The 21,633-nt window shown below is 36.9% G+C and overlaps 1 protein-coding gene across 2 annotated transcripts in view; it reads left to right on the top strand.

Moving 5' to 3' along the window:
- The window catches only part of LOC107688476 (cAMP-specific 3',5'-cyclic phosphodiesterase 4D-like), a 46,526-nt gene that overhangs the window by 6,718 nt on the left and 18,175 nt on the right, over positions 1-21,633 (top strand). Inside the window, exon 1 of one of the 2 annotated variants that reach the window (XM_016486156.1) lies at positions 5,412-5,512. The exons of the other annotated variant lie outside the window; for it this stretch is intronic. Within the exon in view, the coding sequence (XP_016341642.1) occupies positions 5,439-5,512 (74 nt within the window). The 5' untranslated portion in view covers positions 5,412-5,438. Of the gene's footprint in view, positions 1-5,411; positions 5,513-21,633 lie in introns of those variants that run through there. 2 annotated transcript variants of the gene reach the window in all.

Raw genomic sequence — 21,633 nt, forward strand, 5'->3', positions numbered from 1 at the left:
CAGAGAAATATATAATTAGTTTTTTACATTTATGACTGTTATAGCACCAGCTGTGGTCCGATCTACCTAAAACTTTGCATGCTTGTTTAGAATCACCTGTCACATGTCCTTACCAGGTTTCGTCAAGTTTTGAGTTTTCGTTTAGGCTTTATAGGCTTTTGGGTATATGTATATATTTGGACAGGCCCCATTTCCAAACAACCCCATTATAGTTTCCCAAAGGGTAAATTTCAACATGTTTTGGATAATTATTGATCCAGAGATTCCAGAAAATTGTACTGCAGTGTTTTTTTTCCAGATTGAGCAAAAAACCTAGGACTAGTTCGCAAAAGTCATAACGGTTTGATTGACAGCAGTCGTTCTAGAGCAGGGATGGGCAACTTTGATAGTGACGAGGGCCAGCATTTTTTCTCCTTTATACCAAGGGGCCAGATTACTAATCCACGTCCACACATCTTTTACACCGTCTTACTCAATTTCATTTTTATTGAAGGAAATTAAAATGTAATTTGTTTTTAAAGATTTTATTAACTATAAAACTTGTGCAGTTATGCTAATTCAGAAGGAAAACTTTGTTGTCAGCGGATAGAAATATTACCCCAACAAGCCAATGTAAACATCTCAATTGCATTGTCTGTACATTTGCAACAAACAAGTTATTATATTAAATAACATATAAATATATCTTAGTGTCTTAATTGTTTAGATTTTTATAATGCATTAGCTTTTTGTCGATCCACTGGTTCACATTTAAAAATATGTAGCAAAAATAGCAGATGGGCTTATTGAAAAAGCAAATTCATTCTCTGCCAGCAGGTTTCAGTTTCGGAACTGCAGAAATATAGTGGTTTCCCTGGTAACCGCAGTACACAAAGCTGACTTGCAGCGCTCAAGTTTATTCAGTGAAATTGTAGCCTTTTTGAAGTTTAATCGTCATATTAATCCATATAGCAATTCTTGTCTTTCCGTCCCTAAAGACTTCTTATAATTTAGACTTTTTGTACCATTTAAGAGTTTTCATGGCCTTAAATGTAAACAATTTAACTGAAGATGTTTTAAGGACCCGCGGAAACCCTAATAAGAACATAGTTCAGTGCAAAGATTTCTGTCATGAATTTGGCAAAAAGCTTTTGTTGATGAATTTTACCTTTGAAATTTGAGGCAAGTGCAACTCTGGCGTCCCCGTTGTTTGTGAGCAGTGGTATGATGGTGATTTAAATAAAATACAGATTTCCAAACAATCCAAACATATGGGTATCCCCTTGAACTTGGTAAAAAGATCATCTGTTTACCATCTTGACTGGAAAATACTATTTTCATGGTGAGTTTTTCATTTATTATTTTCTAATGTTAGTGAATGTTTATGTACATCCTACTACGCTGAAATTAATACGGGGAGCGGCTGGAAACTAGCGACCTCTCCTGGTTGGAGATAGTATTAACATCATAAACTGAAAGCAATCGTTACCTGACTTGCTTTTCAAATGTTTTAAAATTGATCATCCGAGTCTAATATGATCCAGCGGGTCGTACTAAAAGACACTGTGGGCCGTCAGTTGCCCATCCCTGTTCTAGAGGCAAAGTTGATCAGAATGAGGAGGTCTATCGTATGATACGAATATCATGTGCATGTGTGAAAAACTTCACAATATACAATTGTTTATACCCTTGAAAAATGCGATATTGCCCACCAGTGGCTGATTTCTTTCAAATTTCTCACAGACCTTTAGGGCCGTGAGTCAAACAGGCCCACTGAGTTTCGTTCCAATCGACCTCCGTTAACCTTGTCTAATAGGTGCTCAAAGTTCATCGGCCAATGGCGGCCATGTTTTTTGAGATATGCAAATGTCCTTATAGCCGCTTGTAGCACTTTGGACCAAGACCGTGCGTGCTGATTTTTATGTTCATAGGACAAATGAGTGCATATGGACGATTTTATGTTTTTTCCCTCTTATAGTGCCAACAAGTGGCCAAGCTCCACGACTTTTTTCATGTGACCTCAGATTCAGCTCTTACATAAACGTTGTGAGTTTGGCGAAGATATCTCATTCCGTTCAAAAGTTATAGCCATTTTAGTAGAGGCAGCCCTGCCCCTTTTGAACATTTTGGCGTCCCTTTGCGACGGAGAGTCGAAAGTTCAACTTTTTTTGATAATTATTGATATTCGCTCTCCAGAGAATCTTCACTGGTTTGGTTCCGATCGGGTGAAAAAACAAGGACTAGTTTGCAAAAGTAGGTTTTTCAAAAAATGCAAAATACCTGAAAATTTCACCAGGGTGACGCACAAATCCGAGGCGTGCATTTTGTCCGGCACGAGCCAAGGATTCTTCTTCTGATGTTTATTGGCGGTTTTGGCAAACCAACTTAAAGGTGCATTACCGCCACCTACTGATCTGGAGTGTGGAGTGAACAGATTTGGTAGAGAGAAGGATATATATTATATTAAAAAAAAAAAAAAAACGTATATTTTATATATACAGTATCTCACAGAAGTGAGTACACCCCTCACATTTTTGTAAATATTTTATTATATCTTTTCATGTGACAACACTGAAGAAATGACACTTTGCTACAATGTAAAGTAGTGAGTGTACAGCTTGTATAAGAGTGTAACTTTGCTGTCCCCTCAAAATAACTCAACACACAGCCATTAATGTCTAAACCGCAGGCCACAAAAGTGAGTACACCCCTAAGTGAAAATGTCCAAATTGGGCCCAATTAGCCATTTTCTCTCCCCGGTGTCATGTGATTCTTTAGTGTTACAAGGTCTCAGGTGTGAATGGTGAGCAGGTGTGTTAAATTTGGTGTTATCACTCTCACTCTCTCCAGTTATTACTCCTTTGACCCATGTCTTTTCTTACGGTATCGAGCAGATCACTTTTTGTACACAAATCGACTTTATTTTCAATGCCACTTTTTGTTGCCTACTATCCTTACAATATAGGATTAGTCTTCCATCTCTCAACTTCTTGACACTTTCTATTGATCCTATCGTTTCCTTAATTACTTTAGACAGCTTCAGCGGATTTATTATCTTAAAAGACTCATCCACAAACTTCATCATTACCTTGAACTCCTCTTTCTTTCCTCTTATCGAATGATTTTCATTTCCACTGTCAGTTTCAGATGTATTACTCCAGATTTTCTTTCTTTTCCGATTTTCTACTAAACTCCACTCATTATTCCCGTTCCCTCCTTCTTCATCCACACCAACCATTTCATCCTCCATTTCCGGATCCCTTCCGGACTCTACGTCACTACCTACCATGCACACTCCAGTCACAGATCAGCTGTTGCCAAGGATTCCAACACTTGAGTACTTTTAATCGCTGTAGCGCCCCCGTCAGGCTGATTGGGGCGAGCCTTGGTGATGTTGTAGGCGGTGTGAGTACTATCACCCCTCCAAGTTTCAAGTCTCTACGACACACAGTTTAGTCTGCCCGATCAGTTTAACATGGAGATTGCTGATCCTTGGCCATTCTAACAATTAAAATAAGGTTTCAGTGCTACGCGCTTGAACCCCTAAGTATCCAAACTGCTTGTCCTATGTAGGGTAATGGGATGGTGGAGCTTATCCCAGCATGTCAGGCCATTATTATATTAAATTTAATGTTATTTTATAGAAAATGTTTTATAGAAAATGCCACTTAAAAAGTTTTAGAGAATAAAAAGTATGTCACACTGCAGGCATTTTAGGACAGTTTTTTTAAATGAATGCTGATGATTCTTATTCAATTTTTCTTATTCTATTATTATTCTATGTGGACGCATGCAAGATTGGATAAATAAACAGTGGAAATAGTATAGTATAGATTTTGAAATTCTATTTCGAGTAAAATGTATTTGCAGTTCATAATAAAGATAGTTTTCTGCAGGACTATTTCCACATTCACCTAAATTACTAAAAAAATAGATAATTTCGGTTTATGGACAAAATACAAGAGAAATGTATAATATAGTAGAACATAGTATAGCATAGTATAGATTTTTCATTTATATTTTTAGGGTAATATGTATTTACAGTTCACAATAAGGATGGTCAGACTGCAGTACTATTTCCATATTAACCTGAATTACTAAAAAATAGATTATTTATGTTTATAGACAAAATATAAGATAAAAAATAAATAAATAAAAGCAAAGTGCCAGTAAAATGTCAAGTCAACTGCTCAATAGGAGCTTCTTTTGTACCTTTTGTACGTGGTAAAATATATTTTGTGTCCACTAGATGGTAGAGCTGAGTGGCTTCCTGACCTTTCCCCTCACTTGACATTCTTGTCATTTTGTACTTATGATATTTTCTAATATTATTTTGTTCTTTTAATATAGACCATCCAAACCACTGTTATCTCAGTTAATGTAAAGACTACACACAACGTTTTATATTCTACGTAATTTATGCTGGAAACATTTTTCCTGTCATACACACACACAAAATAAAAAATGTAAAAAAATATGTATTAATTTTATTTTTTTGCAAAGTACAAAAAGTTGAGTTTAGGATGTTGAGCCGCTGTGTGTGCTTACTACCTGCCTTTATGTATTGGATTTAGCCACACACAGTGTCATTATTTGACTGCAGGCAGGATCCAGTTAGTGTTGCATTTGGAAACAGGCCAGTGATGTGCAGGACTCAGGTTATTACTTTTAGAGCACTTGAAGACGGTAAAGTAGCATGCTGCAGATGTCGAGCCTCATCTCAGAACACACAACCGACCCCTGAAAAATACCTTATATACACATGCAACAGTGCTACAGAGTTTCTCTCTCTGTGTCCCTCTCTCCCCTTCCCTCCACCGTCTATCTTTCTGTCTGTCTCTCTCTCTTTCTCTCTCTCTCTCTATCAAAGGCTGGTTGTTTCAGGCCAGAGTTTAGTTTCAGGGCTTTGGATTCAGAGATTGGCACCGGGAGGCTGGATGGGACGGCACACTCTGTGGAGCATCTGATGGGATTATGAGCCTCTCAACTCCTTTTGAAGCTTTCCCCCGCAGATTTTCAGACTTTTATGCAACTAATAAAATATCAGCAATTACTTTTGATGTTTAGGAGCATACTTTTTTGTTAGGCTCTTTTTTTCCCCCATTATGCTCTTCCTTTAAGGACGTTGTGGGATTCGGCAAGGCAAACTTAAGAGTGTTTTCCCAAAGACTTTCATCCAGGACTTGCTGCACTGAAGAGGCTATGGTGGCCCTTTATACTGTTGATATAGTGGATTTTTTAAGTTGATATCAAGTTTGAGTGCCCAGCTGAACTGGTATCAGTGTTACTATTATTTTTGCTCTGTTGAATTTTTGTTCATCAAGATTGTCTCAGCATTATGTTTTTCAGTGGATGGAAACACTGGGCACATTATGGACATAAGATAAAGACAAGAAATCTTCTGAGGTGTCCCTAATTTTAACTATAGTATTCAAAAGTTAACGTAATCCTCTGCCACAATGAGTAAAGACCTTCGATTCCCCAGGAAGACAATGCAGGTGAACTATTCAACACGGCGACACTCGTGCATTGGGTATGTATAAGCAACATTTAAGGAGTGCTCACCTTAAATTGAGTTGGTCATATGCTAAAATGATTTTAAAGCTTCATTTTTAAAATGTAACTGATTATATAATGACCTTGGTGGAACTTTGCCAGGTTTTCGGAGCAAAAAACAAGTGTCTGTGTTGCTCCATGTCATTATCCCATGTTAAAAGTGTAATTTTTGCTGTGTCGATGAGCACTTGGACAATTGGAAATAACTACAGAATGAGATTTACACTCTGCATGAATCAAGTGCTCATTCCTGGCAGGTTTTTCTTGTGTAAGATAGTCTTGAAGCAAACCAGTCGACTGGATTTCTGACATCACTAACATAAGCTCTGAAATGATGAGTGCACCTTCTAGTGGAGAGAGCTGCTCTGGAGTTATTTAGACCTCCCTTTTCCTCTGCAAGCACTGTTATGCATAGTATGACAGTGTTTAAGCAGGCAGAGAGCAGCGCTGGCTGTTATGTGATGTGTTGTGTAGCTGCTATATCTGTGGCCTGGACAGCCTGAGGCCAGTAGAGGTAGAGAATCGATGGTTCAGCCAGTGTCTGTTGATGTTCGCCTGTAGCTGGAATGGGTAGACACACTGTGACCTTACGCACAAAGTAACCTCTGTACTATCCAGCATGGTGAGTGAGTTACGCTCTTGTACCGTGACAGTATGGAGTGTATGCTGTTTTAAATGATCAAATTCAAACACACATGCACAGTAGGTGTCAAGCTACATTTTGTAAAACTGATTACATAAAAAACACTCTCCAAAAAATGCTAAAGGAAGATTGAACTACCATTCAAAAGTTTGGGGTCAGTAAGATTTTACTTTATTTTGTTTTATTTATTGAAAGATTAAAATAAATGAATTCTATCTAGCAAGGACACATTAAATTGATCGAAAATGACAGTAAAGATAATTTAAAAGATTTCTATTTCAAATAAATGCTGTTCTTTTGAACTTTTTATTCATCAGAGAATCCTGAAAAAAATGTATCTCCACTGTTTCAACACCATATTAAGCAGCACAACTGTTTTTAATATTGATAATAATATTACATTTCACTTGAGCACCAAATCAGCATATCAGAATGATTTCTGAAGGATCATGTGACTCTGAAGACTGGAGTAATGGCTGCTGAAAATTCAGCTTTGCCATCACAGGAATAAATTGTATTTTACAATATATTAAACCTGAAACAGAAAACAGTTATTTTAAATTGCAATAATATTTCACAGTACTGTTTTAATGTATTTTTGAACAAATAAATGCAGCCTTGGTAAACTTAAAAAATTGCAGACCCCAGTCTTTTGAAGGGTAGTGTATATTAAAAAAAAAAAAGAAAAGAAAAGAAAAAGAAAACGCCTGTGTGATACAGTATGAAGAAAAATTATCTACAGGCTTTAATGGTATTTGCTTATTTTACTAATCAGACTGATGGTAATAACATAAAAAAGTCACATTTATCGGCTGATACCGATATCAGCCTCTTTGAAACACTGCCACTCTTCAATCTATTGCTCTCTAAAGTACCTGTCACAACTCTGCACAGCTTATCACAGTGTTACACTGTTTACAAGAGAGGCTTTTCATTTAGAGACACCACTCTTACTCTCCACGTGACTCCGACAAAGCTGTGACTTGTTTCCTAGATGCATATCACCACAATAGCCATTTAAAGCAGAGCAAGCAGTGTTTAATGTAGAGCATCAGCATTAAAATAGAGGACTGGATATCTGCCTCATCATTTATCACATTTGTATCACGTGTAGAGCACCAACTAGTGATAAGCGCTTTCAAAACATTGCTTCATGAGGCTTCAAAAGATTAGTGGTCTGCAGTGCACGTCAGAATTGTCAAGTCATGTCATTTCAGGAAACGCGGCTTTGTTACATCATACTATTTTGAACCTTAGTTTTGAAACTTCCCTTATGAAAAATAACCATGGTTTTACTACAAATAAAACCAAAAAAACATGGTTACTATAGTTGGTAACCACAAATTAACCATGGTTTTGCTATATACCATAGTTTAACCATGGTATTTGTAAAACTGTGATTATAAAAATGGTAATCAATACGCCAAAAATACGCAGCTCTGGTCTGTTTTAAAATTCATTTTTAAGAAATGTAATGAATTTTAGTAAATGTGTGTAAATTTAGATAGGAGAATGAGAGATAATTATTTCTATTTGGTCTACTTAGCCGAGTGCTGTCTAAAAATACATAAAACAGTAGTTTTATTGTAGTTTTATTAACACTACAAATTAATAAAACTACACAAATTATACAGCATTTACACCGTTTTGACCAATAGATGTCACTAGTGTGCAGTGTGTCAAATTTTGCGGAGTAATTGGTTCAAGTGATTCAGAGTTTCCCACCACTTGAGAGCTAGATACATCCAGCTGGTGATTTGTGTTGCATTAAATTATTTGAATTGATACAACAGTTCGTTCCAGTTAAGTTAACTTTTCAGCGACTCTTTCTACAAGTTACATTGTTATGCCAGTAGTTTGAGTGAGTCATTGAATCATTCTTCCAAACGATTACGCAAAACACTGATTCATTCAGGAACGTCGTTTGTTCCTCAGAGATGCCAACAGCTCTGTGGTGATTTCATTTGAGCTATTTTCAATGGCAAAAAAAAACAAAAAAAACAGACAAAGTAACTGCTAATACTAAATTGTAAGTTACTCAGTATTATTGAGCAGTTGTATAAAAGCAATTTCTGGTTGTGACTAATTTTAAAATATTTTTGTTTAAGGGTCGACTGCACTTGAGCCTTGCTGCTACAAGACTTAGGGTACGTTTACACGACAAGGATTGTACTTAAAAACGGAAAAGGTTTTCCATTTTTGAAAAGTTTCTCGCACAGACGACAAAAATTTTCAAAACAATCGCAGTTCACATGGATCTTGCGAAAATGACTAAAAATGCTGTATTATGTATGCCAAGTTAGTTGATAATGTCACATTGTAAAGAAACACGTTCCTGTTTACATACGCATTCTTCATTACTTGTGCATGCCTATAGATGGAAAATGTAATAAGCATGCACAGGACGTCACTTTTTAAAAAAATGTAAGGTTTCTGTAGTTTACATGGAGACAATAATTGTATCGTTTTCAAAAACCTGCACTGAAACCCTTTTTCAAAAGTTAGTTTTTAGGCCCCCAAAACTCTGTTTTGTAATTGTAAACAGTAATTGTAAAAATTTGTAACAGTGTCGACTGATTTTTAGCTGTATAATCCTTTGAATGCGCACACTAGACGATTTGACCAGACCACTAGACCACACACTTGTCGATTGTAGGGAAGATTTCACAGTGACGAGATCAAATGTGACTAGAGAAGAAAAACAAATAGAGGACAATCGACGTTCTCAGCTAGCTCTCCCCGGTGTGCGTTCTGTTTCATAGTGAAAAACAAAGTATAAAAAGAATATGGGTGATGTATTCTGCTTTTGTGGCATTTTTGTGGTTGCAAAGTTTCAGCTATAGAAGCACGCAACATCCGGATCCGGTAAGTGACGCGGGTATCACGTCAGAGACAGCCCGATCAAGAGTCGTAAATATCAAACGTTTGATATTTACGTTTTGAGTTCGGGGACGCTCCGTCTCAATCGGGAGCAGTTAAATAATCGTAATGACACCACACAATAGAGGATTTTTTTTGGACAAAAAATCACTTGCGACGATCGTTTGGGGGTGCAAATCGGCCTTATAAATCCTCTAGTGTGTGGCCAGCTTTAGTCGGCCATTTGTATCGCGAACTTTTTGCGGGCTGCCATTTTAATAACTTGAGTTATTGCGTCTTGCGACCAGACAGAGTTGTCGGCGATTCTTCATATTGTAAAGTCATGCAGTGTGTAACCTACTGTCGCCGATCCAGTGACTAAATGGTACACCAGATAGTCATGCACTGCAGTGTGAAAACAACGACTTTGAAAATCGTGCAGTGTGAACTCGGTATAAGCACCATTTACACATTTACACAATTTTTACGTTTAAAAACGTTTTTTTTTTTTTACTTCTTTTAACGCCATCTTCAAGTTTTTAGAACGCCATTTAGACAGAAAAAAAGCATTAGAAAAGCAACACTGAATGAAAATGTCTGAGAATGCTAAACTGAGCCAAAACTCAGAATGATATTGGGTCTGTTTTGCATTGCATCTCAGACCCTCAGCTTTTAAAGCTATTGTGGTTGCAGCTTCTTCATTGCACTGGCTCAGCAAATAACTGACATCACATATTAGAGTAGCACCCTGCTGAGTCGTTCTAAACTTATGTCGAAAGGGAAAGTCAAGTCGGTGCCCATATCCTTGTGGTTAGTGCATCGACATATAGTGCAACTGCGCTCACGGAGACCCAAGTTCGAATCCCGCCTTGAGGTCCTTTGCGAGAGGGTGCTCGCTGCAGAGCCAAATGGGAGGAGCTGGAGATAGACACCTAACCACACCCTTACCCTATCGCTAAACATAACGCCACCCATTAGTTCCACAGAGGTGGAGCTGGACATCCAGAGAGAGGGAGCTGGAGGCCATTTGGCTCTGCAGCGAGCAATACTTGTCCTTTGCCGATCCCGCTCCCCTCTCTTCACCCAATGCTTTCCTTTCAGCTCTCCACTGTCCTCTCACAATAAAGGCGTAAAAAGCCCATAAATAAAAAGAAAGAGAAAGTCAAGTGAGGTGAACCAATCACAGGACACGAGTGTCAGTATGCAGCAGACCCAAAAATAAAACCTCAAAGCTCAGAACAGTCGATAGGCGCTGATGCTGTTACTGGAGTCGCTGTGCGTCACAGTTCTGCTCCATATTTGAAGCATGGCTGCTTTCCACAATGACTCCCACCGCTCATTGATCTGTCAGCCTCTCTCACTGATGACGGGAACCCTGCCAACCCATCTGCCCTTTCTCCATTAGAAACCAGCTATCTAATAGAAGCTGTCAGAGCAGTTTTTTTTTTTACATGGCTATTTTTGGAAATCTGTTACTGTGCTCTTAGATTATAGGCTGGTGACATCTACTGGTGAAATGATGTAACAGCGAAAATTATATAGATTATTTGAAGTATTAATTTGCTTGTGGGCATAGAATTAACAGCAGTGCAGTATAGACTAGCACCGACTCGAGCTTCAAAGGTGATTCATCCCATCTTAAACTATTCTAAGCTGGTTTGCTGGTCTTAAATGGTCAGACCAGCAGAAAAGTGTCCAAAACCTCTCTAAAATCAGCAGCAATCTGAGCAGGGATGGAAACGTACCATGTTGGTAAATATCTAAATAAAATGGTATTGCCATTTGGCACAGTCAGTCTACCACATGGCAGTACTGTAACCCATTTAAGAGAAGGTGAAGGTGGGCTGAGCTCATGATTGGGTAGTCTGGATTTGGTTTATGTGATCTTCCAGATGGTTATTTGTAGTACATGTCTCACCAGCAGGGGATGCAATGGTCTAACGTAAATGCATCACATTATAAATGAATGAAGATCAATTTACACATCTACCTGTTACAAAAATAATTTAAAAACTTGAAGTTGCAGTACTAATAGCAAATCTACTTTGCAGATTATTAATTTCTCAGCACAAGACCAGTTAAATATGTGCTTCTTTGTTGCAAAATGCATCTTCATCAAGGCATTTTAAATTGTGAGCAGAGCTAAAATCACACTATGAGTCCTGCTTAGCTTTATATTCCATTTTGTGGAGTATTCACTTTTATCCAACGCTGTCCCTGATTCCTAGGAAAATTTATCAAAGGAAGTTGGTGTCAGCTGCTAGCCAGCCAAGCATCACAGTGTGACAAGCCTGTGACGTCAGCACAGTGATGCTTCATGCATGCTGTGACGTCTGGCTGGAGATTCATGCATCCTTTGAGGCTCAGTTCTGGCTAAAGCCATTTGCTTGCCCACGGATAGTGCTGTTAAACTGGCAGATGAGCTCAGTTATTCAGTCATTTCAGGTGTGCAGACAATGTATTTTAAAATAATTGTTTTCTATTTTAATACATTTAAAAATTTGATTTATTCATGTGATGGCAAAGTTGAATTTTCAGCAGCAATTACTCCAGACTTCAGTGTCACATGATCCTTCAGAAGTGCTCAAGAAACGTTTCTTAATTATTATTATCGATGTTCAACAGTTGAAATCATAAAACATTTTGTTTTTAAGCATTATTTGAATAGAAAGTTCAAAAGAACAGGATTTATTTTAATTAATGAAAACTTTTGTACCATTTTAAAAAGTATTTATACATTTGATCAGTTCATTGCGTCCTTGCTGAATAAATAAATTTCTTAAAAAAAAAGAGTTTTTTTTCCCCTATGCATATGAAGAGAAAAGATTGGGCTGAGAGTCTGTACCAGTATGCAAAGAGACATTTGCCAGGTATAAACACTTAAGTCTGTTTGCTATCTGGAGCTGATAGATTTCCAGCACACTGAATAATAATAAAAAATGAGCACTGAGGTGAGCAACAGAGAATTTTTCAGTATGCTGCAGAGCCAAGAATAATAATCATCATCTTGACCTCGGGACCTTCATTCCTCATACAGTAATCTGTTAAGAAAATTTCATTTTTACGCTGGGTTTCAATCCGTCACAGTAATTGGTTATTCATTGCGCTGTGGAAAAATGTTTTATTAATTCCTGGAAAATCATAACTACATAGGTTGTCATACTGACACTATCAACACACAGCACCTGATCATTCAGTTTTGTTTTAATTTTTAACATTTAATTTAAAGAACTAAAGTATCAATGTCATGCATCTCTTTGTCAGGTTTATTAAACTGGAAAGTTCTGAGCTTTTAAGAAAATTAAAAACATATTCAAACAGTCAAAAACCTCTTTGCTAAAACTTTATCTTAAATCAATACAAACCTGACCACTGGCTGCACTTTCTACCAAAATAACCCAGATTACCAGTTCTGTGGAAGATCTATGGCCTTGTGTTATTTTCAGTATTTGAGTGCTGAAACACGCATGCTCCAATTTGCATGAATATTAAAATCTTTCCAAGAATTGCTTATCATTATTTTTTGGATCATGATTATGACATCCTAACAAACTGCTATGACTGAAACATGTAGACAGTCCAAACAAGGTCATTTGCTTTAGCCAAAGATCTTTATCAGCCCTCATGTCCAAACCATTAACACACAGAAACAGCTACATCCTGGCAGTTTAGCTGAAGCAAGAGATTTGGGGGATTCTTTGTTTTATTGGACAATATAATTTGTTCACAAATTATATTTAGATAATTCAAGAGAGAAAGGACCACCTTTTGACTCTGAAACTATAATTAATACATTTAATAATAAATACATTTTCTAATGCAAAATATTGCATAAATAAATATCTTTTTTTAAATTCTGAGAGTATTAGTGTTTCTGGGAAAAGGGCTGTGAGAGACCATGAATGTGATTTCTGTATGACTTGTTTATGCCGTGTTCACTGCAGAGAAAGTTTTACATCAGAGAAACCAGCTAAACCACTTTGTTTGAGTTGGCAATCGTAGCAACAATTCAGTACACAAATGCTGGTCTCAAGTAAGTTGATTCCCCTTGAAGTTCCTTGAGATCTCAAACTAAACTTGTAATTCATCAAGAGTGAATATGAAGATTAAGGACTTAAAGATCAGCTCAGGAAGTTATATGCATGTCTCTTTCGATTCTTGGCAGCAACCGCAGGTTTTCTATTGTTATCTTGGGTTTACTGTAGATCCTCTCTTGAGGGGAAGGAATAGACCTGACTTTTTTCCTTGTCTCAAAGTTTTTGGTTCACATTTGTGTCTGGGCAAAAGAGAGTTTATAAAAGTCATTCTCATATTCAGATTAACAGCTGTGTGATGTTACTGTTTTGTTTGTATTATCTTAGTGCTCAGATACTCTCTATTTTTCCATGAGGAACCTTTAACATCCATGAAAACTTTCCTTTCCACAAAAGGTTCTTTACAGTCTAAATCGTTCTTTAGATTTTTAAAATGTTGCACTAAGCGACTGAGGATCACTCACTACCAGACTTTAAAGTTGTTGATCACAACAAACTCACACAGAAACGTGCTCCTTTTTGCCAGGAGACATGTGACAATAAACACAATATGTGTTTGATTTCCTCAGACTGAATGGAATCATAGTCTAAAACTAAAAAATCTGAGTCTGTGACCATTATACAATATGTGATTTTCTATGAAATCTTTTAACTCAAATATGCAGACTGGCTCTGACTTTCGTCAAGCGTCAACATGTTCAGACTGTAAATCAGGCTGTAAAATTGCATAGTGTATTCCAGCCTTAAGAAAAAAAATTGTTCTTTGAAGAACTGATCACTGAAAGGTTCTTCGAGGAACCGAAAATGATTCTTCTGTGGCATCACTGTGAAAACACCCATTTGGGACCTTTATTTTTAAGAGTGCGCATGAGCACCACTGTTTAGATATGAACTTTTTTGCTGCGTCTGCAATTAATATAGACAAGGTGCTGAATAAAACGTTAAAATAAGAGACTGTAGCTTTGCAATGAAATTGTATTTAATCTTTTTAAATTTTAAATTGATTTTTGATTATATTTTTATTGGTCACACTTTATTTTAAGGTCAAATTCTCACAATTAACAAACCATTAACTATGACTTTTGCATGAAGAAACTCCTAATTTGTTGCTTATTAATAGTTAGTAAGGTAATTGTTAATTTAGGTATTGCGTATGGATTAGGGATGTGGAATATGGTCATGCAGAGTGTTTTATAACTACTATGACTATAACTCATAACTACTAGTAGTTGTATAACTACTACACATGATTGTAAAGCGCTTTGGGTGTACAACAATACACAATAAAGCACTATATAACTGCATCATTCATTCATTCATTCATTCATTCTAATAAACAGCCAATATGTTAATAATAGGCATGCTAATAAGCAACTAGTTAATAGCAAGAATAGGTCCCTATACTAAAGTGTTACTTTTTTTAAATTTTACTCAGCACTTTGCTTTAATCAGCTGCAGACCGAGCAGGAAAGGGTTACGTCTCAAGGAGGCAGGAACTGTGCTTTCTTTGGTCCCACCCTCTTTCTTGAGCGTGATCTCACAGTAAGGCGAGCTCCAGCCGTCTGGCAGCAGTGGGCCAAAGAGTCTAGCTAAAATATGGCACAGACTCCTACATGAGTCCAGCTACCACACAGAAGCAGAGTAAGACAGAAGCCTGAGGTACCTTCACTCACAGGATCATCTTAGATGAGAAGTTCGGCTGGAGTTGACTGAGCAAAAGATCCATGTGTAAATGTTGCTGGAGCATCTCTTAAAGTTGCACATATGCTTGCAGAGTGAAGCATGGGTTTGGACAAGGCCCGTCACTCAAGCTCACATCTCTGTTCCCTCGCAGAAGTGTCACAGAGGAGGTGAGAGCTGATGGACTATTAGAAGAGAACAGTGGATATCATGCTTTGCCTTTTGTCGTTTTCCTTCATGTAATAATTAACCAGAGGCAATGAGGAGTCATTTTGATCCACGAACAATGTTTACCTAAAAAGAGTGAAAAGAAGTCTATTTGCATGATTTGTGTGAAGGAATTACATGAGAGACATCACTGGATGAGTGTGCCGGCAAGATGAGTGTGCCAGCAAACTGTGGATTCTCTTTCTCAGCTGATCGGGCACTGAAGCCACGGAACTGGAATTTATATGGATCTCCGTGTGCCGTCAACAGACCCATCGACATTGTGCAGAAACGCAGGCGGTAATAATTTTTGATGATTTATTCTGCTAGGCAGCATTACTGACGAATATATCGTGGTCCAAATGTCTGAGACAATTTGTGGAAATGCTTAAATAAATGTAACATGTTTCCTTGCAAGTTATTTCATCGACATAACAATTTGAGTAAAAGATTAATTTAAAAATTTCACTTTAAAAGGTCTCTCTTTTGCTTTAATGGCAGTCGAGCTGCATGAACTCTTTTGTTTGTGTCAGTGATGATCAGGATTTTCATAGATCCAAAGAGCAGCTTGAGCATCACTGAAAGTAGAGCAGCTGACTGTCTGTACAAAGTTACATTATTAATGACACAAGTGATTTATTTAATTAAAATATTTTTTTTAAATCTGATTATTTTAATAAATACCTATAATATTTAAATATTTCATAATGTTTGCATTTTTTTAAATTGATTAAAAAAATAAATAAATTTGTGTATTTCGATTTTTAAATTAAATTTTGAATCCCAGAAGTGTAGTGTGGACTTTTAGACCTCGCTATGTATTTAAAAACACTTCAATCTAAGGCTGTTGTATTGATAACTGGATGTTTTTTTTTCTTTACACCTGGTGTACAGACAGAGACAGATTGTTATGTGGTTTGGCTGTATAAATCTTCCACTATGTCCATGGAATAACCTGTTGATATGCTCTGACCCATGGAAACTCTTTTCAGACGGCCTCTGACAAGATCTAGTAGTTCTCTGCTGTCTAATGGCAGTAAAGCATTATGATAAATGAGCAGTTATTCCGCCAGGGTTTTGCATTACACTGTATGTGCAATCAGTGATCATGAGTATTTTCTGCTTGTGCATTTATTGTATCATAGTCTGGAAATCATTTCATCTGTAACTGTTCCACCAAATGCCAAACAGCCCTGCTTACAGTTTCACTGAGAACATCCAGCATTTAACACCTCTGATTCACCTGAAATCATGAGGATGGCATGATAAACATAGTATTTATTAACCAGTAGCATTAAGAAATACAAAAATAAATATACAACAATAAAAAATTACTTGCCTCTCTTGTAAATAAGTGGAAGAAGAAAAAGCTAAGAAATTCATTTTGTTTTCTTTATCTGTAATAGTACCAGTCCAGGACTGTACATTTCTGTTGTTACAAAAGATGAAGCTGAAGCATGTTTCCTACAGCATTAGCGCTACCAAAGGGATTTGGAAACATAATGACTGTTTTCACACAGGTTTCCTGAAGACTGCTTTGTTTGCCATTGATCAGACAAACGAAACATCCCTGAACTCACACTATTGTATGAGCCAGTGTTACTGTGAAGAGATGCCCAAACAAACAGAGCAATGTTTTGGTAGCACAGAGTGTTGACACTTTTCATGGAAATGGCTTACTTTATAATTGCTTTTTCATATTGTCCCAGGAAAAGATTTTAACATAAAAAAAATGGCACACTTTAACTTTAAAGCCGTGACAGTGAGTGGTGGTTGCATGTACGTTTGCTCAGTTGCACACCAGTTATTGTTATTCACATAAAACTTATTTTCAGATAAAGCCCAACGTGAAGAAATAAAGGCTGCTGTGAATGTTTGTCAGGAGCATTTTCTTAGAAGGCGGCCAGTCTATCTTTTTTTTTTTTTAATGGCCATCTATATAAAAATCTTTCATTTCATTTTCATATGAAACACAATGTGCCATGTCTTAGTAGAGTAGTTATTTTATTGGGAAGTATGGGATTTATGAAATACAGAGGAAATCTGCTTTAGTCGGAGTGGTTTTTGATTTAAAGAGAACCATGAAGCCTCTGTCCTCCCACAATATCAGCAAGGCTGCTTAGACCAAGCCAGAGACAGTACACTCCTTTTGGACACACACACATATGTTTCCCACTCGAATAGCCATCAATGTCAGTGTTGACAGCGGGATTACAGATAAAAAAAAACATGTGTTTCCATTTCTTTCCACCATTTCTTTTCTTAGTCCGTATCATGCTTTATCAGATAAAGTACAGGACATTTGGGTATTATAGACTTGGATGAAAAATAAAACTTTTATTACAATTGATTATTTTAATGGAAACTTAAGGGAGAATATTACTGAGGAGCTGTATATTGTAGCATGCAAAGGCTAGTGTTGACATATTGATTCAGGTTTTAAGAACACAACATTGGTCAGTCTGCAGCTATTAAATTACAAAATACTTTGGCTTTATGTTGCACAGTTGTGACTTTTTATTGCTCAGTGTCTTTAAATCTCACATTTGCAATTTTTATATATACCGATTATGCTTTATATCTCACAGTTTCTTCTGAAGACTCTTTCTTTCTTTCTGTCACAATTGCAACTTTTATACCAATTATACTTTATCTCACAATGTGACTTAATCATAATTGGGACTTTGATTCTTATAATTTTGACTCTATATCTCACAACTGTGACTTTATATCCCGAAGTGAGTATTTAAATCTCACAATTTATATTCTTTTATATATATATATATATAACGATTATTATTTATATCCCATAATGTGACTTTAAATTTCACAACTGAGTGAAAATTTTCAAAAGTGTGACTTTATTTTTCAGAATTGCATCTTTATATCTCACAATTGTTACTTTATTATTTAAAACAATCTCACAATTACCTTTTTTTTTTTTTACCTTTGAGGCAATAACAGGCTTTTAAATGTGCAAGATTTTGAATATACCCAGGACTAAACATTTCAAGCCTTATGAAACACATTGAACATCAGTTTTGTCTTTTCATTACATTACTGTTTGTAAAACTAATCATTAAAATCATTAAAAGATCAAAGTTCAACTAAAACATGAGAATAAGCGTGTAAAGACTGTCTCTTCTTGTAATTCCTTCTTGTGTAGATTGTCGGGATCTGTAAACCATTTGTCAACCGTTCAACATATTTTCTAGAGCTTCATGTCCAGAAAAATTATTTATGGGACTTAGCGGATTATAGTCACTAGAGGCTAGGAGTGCCACGTCTTCTGCTGTTAAATGTTAGCGGCGAGGTTAAGGCAACACTACTAAACAAAAAAACGGTCTGTTTGGAGCACCTTAAGGTTATTATCTAAGCACTTGGCCTTGTGTTGCTAAATTGTGTGACCTGACAGAATATTGTTCTGTAATGATAATGAATATGTTGAACGGTGTTAGTGTTTTCTTAATCTTTAGTAGAGAGGTTTGCTCGAAAGAATTCTTTGAGAATATCCATTTGTCTCCCTCTTGGCGGTGTTAGATTGCAATCGTCTGAACATCTGCAGCTCATTCTTCTTGTTTTTTCAAAGTGAAATGTGTCACATGGGATTACTTTTACCCCCAAGAGCTACAGCTATTTTCAGTTTAAGTTGACCTATTCTAAAATGATGCTAGTGTTGTCTAAAACGCATGGGCTCTTAGCTCTTAGTGTTTGTATGTATGAAGTTCACAATACCTTCAGATATCTCCAAAGCTATATCAGACCTCTTTTCTCCATAGCATGACTAATTTTGGTTAGCTTTCCCATCACTTTAGATTACTTTCATAATGTATGTTTTGCTGGTCTGTTGTTTTCTTACGGTCACAAAATGATGGTAGGATAACAGCCTGAGCTCTGTCCGTGTCCTCTGAGAGACCCTCTGCTGTGTTCACAGAAGTGCTCAGTCACAGACCCTGCATGGAAAATCTGATGCACTTAGTTAACTCTGTTTGTAGTGATGGTCTGGCACGATGCATGAGCCGACATGTATATTTTCCTCTGTGTTTTTTATTTTAAGGATATTTGAAGATCTCATATAAAAATCCCAGTTCTTATTATATATTATTTATTTTTTGAAATTATTTTATTGCTTAAGGTAAAAGATAAGTAAAGAAAGCTTTATTTTTAATTTGAATAAATGCTAATTTGTAAAACTTATTAAGCCACATTTTAGTAAGGTATATGTGAGTTGATTTACAGATGTAGTGTTTTTTTTGTGGTACACACAAAAGTGTGCCTCATGTGGGAAAATAAATATTTCAACTGAAACTAACTGCTGTTCTTTAAAGCTTTCTATTCAGGAAAGAATCCTTAAAAAGATGTATCACGGTTAAGCTGTATCAATGTTAAGCAGGACTGTTTTCAACATTGATAATGATAAGAAATGTTTCTTGAGCAGCAAAGCAGCTTATTAGAATGGTTTCTGAAGGATCGTGTAAAATACAGTGAAATAGAAAACAGTTCATTTAAATTTTAATAATATTTCAAAATAAAACTGATTTCACTGCATTTTTGAGCAAATAAATGCAGCCTTGGTGAGCATAAGTCTTCTTTCAAAGTTTAAAACTTACAGACCCCAAACCTTTGAATGGTAGTGTATTAATATTTTATGCTGAATCCACCTGAATAAAGTAGGATACACAGATTAAAGTAAATATTAAGGTTTTAATCACAAAAAATTTTTAAAAAAAAATTACAGTGCAAACAGCTAATTCTATTGCAGTAACAAGTAATGAACAGGGCTGAGTGTGCCCACATAAAGTTTGTTTACATTGACTGTAATAAGGGTAGTTTTCAAAAGTACACTGTGTGTCAAAGTTCAAAATGAAATGGCCATTCATTCCTGTAAATGCAATTGCAAAAATAGATGATGGGAAGCGCTCTTCTGTGTAATATTAACATACATTAAAGTCACCACCAGGTTGCTGTTTAGCAAGAAAATGTATGTGGAAATATCAGTGTAATGCGCCTTCAAACATCTATGACTTAATTCTGGCTAACCCCCACTCATGCTTTAAAATGTCAGCCTAAATCAGAGACAAACCGAGCTTATTTTTAATCTTGACCATAAATGTTCAGTGGAAAGCTGAGATCACAGCACTGCCCCCCTTCCTTTCCTTCTCTCTCGCTTTCTCTTTCTCTGTGCACCCTATTGTGCCTCAGAAATCTTTATACAATCTCTGCAGCTCTTACCGGTATGGATGTGCTCCACATTTTATGTGCACAATTAGGAAAAGGCAGCATGCACAGAAACGGTGATTAAACAATCGAGGACACATCTTCTGCCCGCAGTGTCTCCGCACGAGTATGTGACCTGCTGGATGACCCTGTAATTAGCAGCCTTATCAGATCGGTAATGTCTCCCGTTGTGCTTCTGTGAGACTTCAATCTCAACATGAAGCACCAAGAAAGGTCTTTTTAAAACTCAAATGCATGTTCACTTGTGATTAACTGTGCTTTTAATCTCTCTTCGGCCAAGTTTTGCTGTCATGCAACACAATAGCCATTTGTAAGGCAACAGTTGTCTTCCAAATCTCCTGTGGTATGTTCATGTATGTCCGGGCCTCTGGGTGTTCATTGACTTCATGTGACGTTGTGTCTCTCTTAAATGTCATTTTTTCTTGTTGATTAGAAACAATGGAGAGAGGAACTGGATGAACAGCCTTCTGGCTGTGTCCCAGTGGACTGGTTATTCAACTGCGAGACTAAATGACTACGTGAGATTCATATGAACTTGTGGCTCCACCTCTATTCTTCTTTTCTTTACATGAAGTGCTGCATAAACAAACATGTCTGAATGTGGGGCCGGCGCTCTTCCTTTTCCTAAGTGTAGGTTAGGCTGTAGTGTGGCCCCGGGTGGGACAGGCCTGGCTGGTGCAGTCCTGTAATGTGCCCGGGTTCGGACTGACGTAGCACCAGTGTCTCGTGATGCATGCTGGGTGTCAAGTGTTTAGATGCTGACAGTCAACAGGCTGCAGGGGATTTAGTATCAGCTCTTTTGCTCCTCACACTGGAGGTGTTCTTGAAATGTCTGAAGGTTTCTGCTCGAAGCCTTTGTAGCGAGTTGGTCTCCGCTTAACCTGTTCCTGAAGGCAATGATAAGCTGAGTTGAAGTCAGGGGTGTAAAATGACATTTGAGTTACAGTGTGGATACTGTTTCAGACTTAAGCTGAAAACATATATGAGTGGCAAAAAGAAAAGTTCCCACGTTACTTATTACACATTAATTACGTTTGTTTAAAGGTGTCATATGATGCTTTTTTAAAGATCATTATTTTGTGTATTTGGTGTAACAGAATATGTTGATATGCTTTAATGTTCAAAAAACACATTATTTTTCAAATACTGTACATTATTGTAGGTCCTCTATGCCCCGCCTCTCTCAAACGCTTAGTTTTCGACAAAGTCCCTCCTTCCGACAAGCGCAGTCTGCTCTGATTGGCCAGCTGACCCAGTGCATTGTGATTGGCTGAACACCGCAAGCACTCGTCGGAAATGTAACGCCCCTTACCATAATCGCGAGCTTCAGCTTTCAAAATAAATGTAGAGACAGTAAATAATGTCATTAGTTTTACCATCAGTTCAAGCCCGAAAGGGGAACAGAGTCGCGTGACAGACACAGTGATGAAGCTGGTA

The sequence above is a fragment of the Sinocyclocheilus anshuiensis genome, unplaced genomic scaffold, assembly GCF_001515605.1.
Source record: "Sinocyclocheilus anshuiensis isolate Anshui unplaced genomic scaffold, SAMN03320099.WGS_v1.1 scaffold329, whole genome shotgun sequence".
Classification (NCBI taxonomy): domain Eukaryota; kingdom Metazoa; phylum Chordata; class Actinopteri; order Cypriniformes; family Cyprinidae; genus Sinocyclocheilus; species Sinocyclocheilus anshuiensis.